This window comes from Gossypium raimondii, chromosome 13, assembly GCF_025698545.1.
Source record: "Gossypium raimondii isolate GPD5lz chromosome 13, ASM2569854v1, whole genome shotgun sequence".
Lineage (NCBI taxonomy): Eukaryota > Viridiplantae > Streptophyta > Magnoliopsida > Malvales > Malvaceae > Gossypium > Gossypium raimondii.
Window position 1 is genome coordinate 34814336 of NC_068577.1, and position 7461 is coordinate 34821796.

Below are 7461 nucleotides of genomic sequence, written 5' to 3' on the forward strand. Positions count from 1 at the left end.
TTCTCTCAAGATCCAAAATACGAATATTACTTATACTTTTAAAACTTCTTTTGAAATCTAAATAAAAATGGGTGTAATGGAATAACAATGATAATGATGTAAGTAAACTAATACAATCAAAACAAAAGATAAATAAACAAGAAATCACATATATATAAATAAAATCAATCACGTATGCACCATAACAAGAAATAAACAAATAAAAATCTAAAGCATAACAAATAATAATAACGGATATGTAAATAAATAAATAAATAAATGAAGAAAATAAATAAAAGATATAAATATAAGGATTATAAAATATAAAAATATAAAATATAGGTACGACGTTATAAAAACGTGTGTATGTACATAAATTTATAAAAATATGAAAAAAATGTATATGTTTATATGTATGTGTATTTACAAAGGTTAAAATATGTACATATATATTATAAGAAAGGTATACATAAATATTGCAAAATATAAGAATATATGCGTATAGATGAAAAGATATATACATATGTAGAAAATAAAATAAAATGAAATGAAATGACATAATATATATAAACAACATACGTATTTTAATATATATAAAACATATATATATGCATATAAAATTGAGTAGGGATATTAAATAAGTTAATATATATATATATACGTATATGTATATAAAAACAATTGTATAATAATATATTAAAACAAATATATTTAAAAATTTCATAAGTGAACATAAGAAAACATAATACTAACAATAGTATTAATAAATATAATAATAAAAATAGTAAAGATAATAATGATAATAATAATAATAACTAAATAATAATAATAAAAAATGCTAAAATATGGATTGAATCGAAATAAAAACGAAAGTATTGGGCGAAATCGAAATAAGAAAAGGCAAAAGGGACTAAATCGTACAGCGCGCTGAAAGAAGAGGGACCAAAATGGTAAATACCCCAAAGCCCCAAAACGTTGCGCTTAGATGAGGACTAAACTGAATCAAAAATAAAACTTTATGGCCAAATTGCAAATATGCGAAAAACTTCCATGAAAGCGCTACAAAATAAAAGGGACTATTTGCGCAAATATTCCAACTGAAGAAAACGCGCGGATCCTCCCCCTGGGTCGGGTCACCGCGCGGGTCAGAGACCAAAACAACGCCGTTTTGGTCTCTGAACCCTAAATTCAAAACGACGCCGTTTTACAGGGCATTTAAACCCATTTTTGCTTCACAAAAACATTTCAGCCGTTTTTTTTAACTAAAAGGGAAACCCCTTTTCTCTCAAAGAAGTCCGGCCATGTGGGGTTCCTGATGCGCCACCGCTAGGCTCGCCGCACCGCCACTGCTCCGACGGCCGACGAAGCGCCAAATCGGCGCGGCAAACCCCGTCCCGGTGAGCACCTCTCCTTTTTTATTTATTATATTGTATATACGCAAATAGATAAACAAAAAAATAATAAAATAGAATAGGAAAAAGATTAAACTATCAAGAGAAAACCGAATACAGACACTAGAAATCACCTTTGAAATTTAATTTTTATTTCTTTGCTAATCTCTTTTTTGATACATAAGATTGCTAACCCCAAAGAAGAAGCAAAAAGGGTACATATTCGGCTTTTTATAGCCGATTTTTGGCTACTGTTTCTGTTGTTTGTCTTCTTTTTTCTTTGTTTTGTTGTTTCTTTGCAGGTGACGGCGCAAGTGGTGGTGGTGACGTGACCGTGGTGGTGACGACGTGACGTTGGCGGCGGCGGCAGGCCAAAAGGCAATAGGTGCGGCGCCTAGGGTTTTAGTTTCTGAAACCCTAGGCAGATTTTTTTTAAGGGAATTGGGCTTTAGGTTATTGGGCCATGGGTGTTGGGTTTGTAAAGGACTTTGGGGTTTGGGCTGGTAGCTGGTGGGTTTAGTTTGGGAATTGTTTTTGGGCAGGTTCTGTAATGGGCTAGGCTAGTTGGGCTTATTTTTAGGTCTGTTATTGGGCTAAAATTTTGAGTTGTTGGGCCCCGGGCTAAATTTGGCTTTGTACAATGTAAACATAATCTAAATATTTTATTTATAATTGGATTATTTGTTCCCTTGTTAATAAAATACTGAAATATATCAAGAAGATTATTTCTCTCATTAATATCTAAAAATCTAATTTCTAGTTCTTCCCAATCTTGATACAAAATAGATTTTAATAATAAATCACGAGCTTCTTGTTCTTTAGTTATATTTTCAACTAAAATTGTGAAAGCTTAGTAAGAGCTCTTCCGAAGTTAGCTCTTTACTCGGTAATATGGGTTTTCATATTTCATTAATAAAATTATATGGTTTCGACACTAATGATAAGTCTGGATTATAAAAATATTTTATTTTCTAAATATGTTGTGGTTTCAACAAATTTTCTATTGCATAACTTTTCTACTTCTCTAATAATTTAAGCATAACTAGCTTAGTACGCTGAATTTGAATATTGCGACTAAAGTAGTTGACTTACCAGTTGTGGCTGATGCAATTAACTCAATCTAAAGTTAAAATTTAATCTTTGACAATATTAGTTTTTAACTTGTAGAAAATTACCAAAGCAAGCAAACAACCAGGCTTAAAGCAATGATATAGAAAAAGAAAGGTTCAGCTCACTAATCAGTCAAAACAAATACCGTAAGACAACTGATGTGGTTTTATAGGAGGAGAAATAAGAGTTTTTTTTATAGATAAAAAAGCCACTTAGTGATTAATTTCAATAATTAAGTGAACTAATTTTAAAATAAAATAAAAGTAAATACCAATAAACTACCTTCTTAATTAATTAGGAATAAGTACGGTTTTGTTCAATTAGATTTTTGGATTTCTTTTTCCAACTTTTCATGTTTTTAATTTGGTTTGGTTTCATTTCGTTTTTAATTTTTTACATTAATTTTGAGTTTAGGATTTTGGATTTTTATGTTTTTTTTATAAATTTTGGACAGGTAAAATTTTAAAAAAATAATTTTGAGTAAATAAAAATAATTAATAACTCATATTTTTTTAAAAATAATTTTTATATAACATTTTAAAGTTATTTTTCACTATATTTTTAAATTATTTTCAGTGTATAATTTTATATAAATATAATATATTTATTCTTATATCATAAAATTTTAAAATTTAATTTTCAACTTATATTTGAAAAATCATCCAAATTCAAATTGATTTATCAATTTACAAATTTGTGGCCCGCAAAGTTCGCGCTCTAATATAGCAGTCTAGAGTAGCAAATGAAAAAAAGTTAAATTTTGCTATTAGTTTTAAAGTTATAAATTCATTTTTATACTTTAAAGTGAACTTTAGTCATTGTATATAATTCTTATACATATAGATTCAAAAGCTAGTAGTGCAGGATGCATACAATCATAACATTAATTAGTTTTGAAACAAAAAATAATTATATAGTAATAATTGTATAGCAATAACTGACATGAAATTACAATTGATAATAACTGACATAAAATAGATAATAGTAAATTTTAATTTAATGAATTTAATACTTATCATTTAGTAATGATTGAAATTTTAAAATTTAAAATATAAAGATTAAATCCGTAATTTTCATAAAGAACAAGAAACAATAATAAAATTTTACCATAAAAATTGTAATACATGCATGCGATGTTCTTCTCCCCATTAGACATTTTAATTAATTTTGAGTTTAGTTAATTTATATAAAAATATTTCAAATTTTTAAAATTTTAAATCTGATTGAATTCAAATAATTTTGAATCCAAAATATTTATACCATTTCAATTTTTGTTTAAGTCAAGTCCTTTAATAGTAAACTTTTGTTAGATCAAATTCAAGGTCAGAGAATCAGACTATCAAATTATTATCAAAATTCATAATCTTGAGCATAGAATAAAACCTCTTTGTTTCTAAAGCCTTAACAAAAGTTAAAGAAAAAAAAATTCAGATCAAGACAGCAATGTGCACGCAAACTGCAATGGCAATTCCTTTCCCCTCTACTCCTACAGCTGCAAAGATTAAAAATAAAAAATAAAAAGAGAAATGGAGATCCTTTGAAGAGCACTTTTGCGGCGCTTTATCTATACCAGATTGACCTTACAGCTCATCCTGCATTCAAAGGGATAATCATTTTGATTAATGAGGCATCCAAAATCTATATATAGGCAAAGGCAGAAAGGAAAAGAACTACTTACATGTACGTCTTTCTCAACACTGTCTTTGCTTGCGTCTGATTTGCTATCGAAATCAGACTCACTTCCTTCACCATCATCACTACTACTATCACCATGATCATCATCCACCTGGATAATCGGTTAAACACAATGAAAACCAGAAAGACGGCAATTCAAGTAAAATTATATCATTGACAAGGCATGTTATAGACTTACATCAGAATCTGCGGCGTCATCCTTGGAGTCCTGAAGGTCATGTTACATCAGTTAGAAAGAGAGAACTGCAAACAAGGCAGAAGTATGACACTTGATAGTCAATAATATACCTCCTCTTCCTTTTTCTCTGCCTCCTCAAATGCAGCCTTCTCGGCCTGCAAAAGCCAATCAAATCAACCACAAGCACAAACACCCCCAAAAATAAGGTCAACAAGAACAGTTTGAAATACATAGATTGACTTACATCCTTCTGCTTGCCCCATGTTTCTTCAGCTAGCTTTTTGGCATACTCAACATCATCAGCAACTAAGATATTATCAAACAATGTTCCAGATTTTACCTGGCAAAAACCAAACATTTATCTTGTTATAGTTCTAAAATGGCATGGAATGATAATAGGATAGATGTAGAGAGAGAAAAAGTGATACCTGCCACAATTCAATACCAACATGCTTCAAGTTGGGGAAAACATAGAGATCAGGATCATCCTTGAAATCTGTGAACCATATAAAAAACACAGTAATAAATCACTTGAAAATTTGTAATTGATAAGAAAAGAAAAAAAGCATTACACAGGAAATAGCTATGAACCTGGGTTGTCAATTTTTGGAGCCTTCCACTTGCCCTTGTAGTTGGGGTTCTTGATTTTCTGCAGATAGACAAAGAACTGTTAGACATAAATTGTCAAATTAAATGCTGCAATTAGACAGGGATTTCACGAACCTTAGGCTTCCATGGGCCATTGTACTCTGGGTTGGGAATTGTTGAGGGTGTCCATTCACCATCTTCTTCATCATCCCAATCTTCTGGCTGGTGTAAATAATTTTAATCATTAACCTTTATTACAAATAAGGCATGCCCATTTTATAATAGATGCATTACTGAAGCATTAAATGACTACCTTCGTAGCATCAGGATCAGGAATTTCTTTTGGAATGTCATCATAACCCTATGGGAAATCAAAAACTAGAGGTTAGCTTGCATATGCATAACAAAACCATGGAAGGGTTAAAATACGAAGGTTGTTACCTCTGGCTTCTTGTCTTCAGGATCAGGGATGAATTCCTTGTCATCCCAATCTTCAGGCTGCCATCATTCGAAGTTCTTAGTTGTATCAAATATTCATATGATAAAATAAAACCAAAAAGACATCAATTCTGACTAATGACCTTCTTTGCACTGGGATCCTTGATTCTCTTCGGTGGGAGAAGATCCCAATCAGTGTACAAGCTACCAGTTCGTTTCTCAACATTATCAATAAGAATTTTGTAAGTAGCATCCGGATGGAGAATAAATGTGTAAACGTGAGTAAGTTGGTCAGTCTCACATGGAACTTCCTTTTTCATCAAGTGGTTTGTCCCCTTGTAATGAAGAATAGCATGTACTTTCTTTGTGCTTCCACAGATATCAGGCCCAAACATAATGCTGCACCCAACCAACATTACAAAAAAATAAGTAAATCTGTAATAAAATCTTTTAGAGATACCAAGAGGTTAGATCATAAGGTAAAAACCTGTATGGGGTGTCACCACCAAAATTCTTCTGGTCAATGTCACCACTGAGTAGTTTCATGTAACCACCACCACAATCAAGCTGCTGCTCATGCTTGACAGAAAATTGGAAGACTAGAGTCTTGCCCTTGTTGTTAACTTCTGGGAACTTAGCCGAAATAGCATAGAACCTGTAGTCTTCACTAGTTTGAATACCTTTGTCATTAAGATCCCCACTCCATTTTCCAGAAGTGTAATTCCATTCCCCAGCCATGTTGTCATCTTTCTTCCAGTCAGATTTTACCCACCGACTTTCCCATCCATCTTTGGTTTAAAAACAATAGAAATGCAAAATCAACCAGAAAAAGAAAAGGTCAAATTCTTCTGTTTGGAAACAGTGAAACGTACAATAAAAACATAAGCAGCTTCTCGTTTGTTAAAGGGAAAGCAAAATTTTAGTAATGCAGCCATGCATAGTACGTTAAATAGTAGGAACACATTAGCTAGACTCTGATATCTACTCTGATTTAAAAGACCATAACATCTAATTAATTTTGCTAAGAACTAGTGTTTTCATTCTCAAGATTAAATTAACGCAGAATGATAATATTAATCATCATTTCATCCAATTATCCTCTACAGTTACAGAACAATTGAAACACAATACACACATTCACTGCCATTTCTCAAAGAATTCAAACACATTTCTAATAATTTATATATTTTTATAATTAGAACCTTTTACGGAGTCATATTACGTGTAGATCTACTCGACTCACTACATCTTTTAAACGTAATTAATCATTCGAGTAAAGGAACCATCGAAAACAGCCAGATCCCTACTTAACTTTTAAAAATCACCGATCCGTTCATTTACGTCAAGTTAAAATCTCAAAACCTCTTAAATGAGAAAAAAAAGATTCAAACAAAAAAAACGATCTAAAACGTTAAGATTCAATGCATGTAAATTGAGTATTAGAAAGCGGGGGGAAAATGAGTGAGAAAGAGTTAACCATCGAAGCGCTCTTCGAAGAATACTTCAGCAGAGGCAATGACGAAGAAAGAGACAAGAATTAGAAAGATAAAATTAGGGATCGGTTTAGGAATCGCCATAGCTGAACTCCACGGAGCGAGAATGTAGAACTGCAGTGCACTGATAGTCTGATGGGTTGTTTAGGTACCGTTTATATAATACTCGTTGCGTTTCAATGGTTTTCTTCCTTTTTACTTTTTACGGCCCAGTTAAAACGAGGTATTATTATTTTCGGTTAATATGACGTGGACTGAAGTTAATGACTGAAGCCAATGGCTTGATGACATGTCATTCACTTATTGACGTGGCAAAAACTTATTGGCTAGGAATTTCACGTGACACGTAGGAGGATTTTGCCTCGTTATGCTAGGAGTACGTTACGGCTCATTTCAGCGGAATTGTGTTACATGTGGCAAGCAGGCAATGATCCACAGAACTGTAGAGGCCGTCCACCTAGACGTTAGTTTGAGGCGTAGCAGCAGATTATTTACGTCTCTTAATTGGTCTCTAATTAGCGGTTGGGTTTCAGTTTTATCATCTCGAAACTTCCATTATAATTGATGGCATCTATTGGTAAAAGAAAAT

General features: G+C 31.9%; 1 protein-coding gene across 1 annotated transcript; it reads right to left on the reverse strand.

Annotated features, from left to right (window-relative positions):
* Nucleotides 1–3803: 3803 nt before the first annotated feature.
* On the reverse strand, nucleotides 3804–6999 carry LOC105783227 (calreticulin). Its single transcript, XM_012608554.2, has 13 exons — nucleotides 6857–6999; nucleotides 5867–6167; nucleotides 5523–5778; nucleotides 5383–5439; nucleotides 5255–5302; nucleotides 5077–5163; nucleotides 4945–5002; nucleotides 4782–4849; nucleotides 4598–4693; nucleotides 4464–4508; nucleotides 4354–4383; nucleotides 4159–4266; nucleotides 3804–4072 (listed from the first exon to the last, which is right to left on the reverse strand). Exons 1-13 carry the CDS (start codon nucleotides 6954–6956, stop codon nucleotides 4061–4063), a joined length of 1266 nt encoding a protein of 421 aa, XP_012464008.1. The 5' UTR covers nucleotides 6957–6999; the 3' UTR covers nucleotides 3804–4060.
* Between the last annotated feature and the right edge of the window lie 462 nt (nucleotides 7000–7461).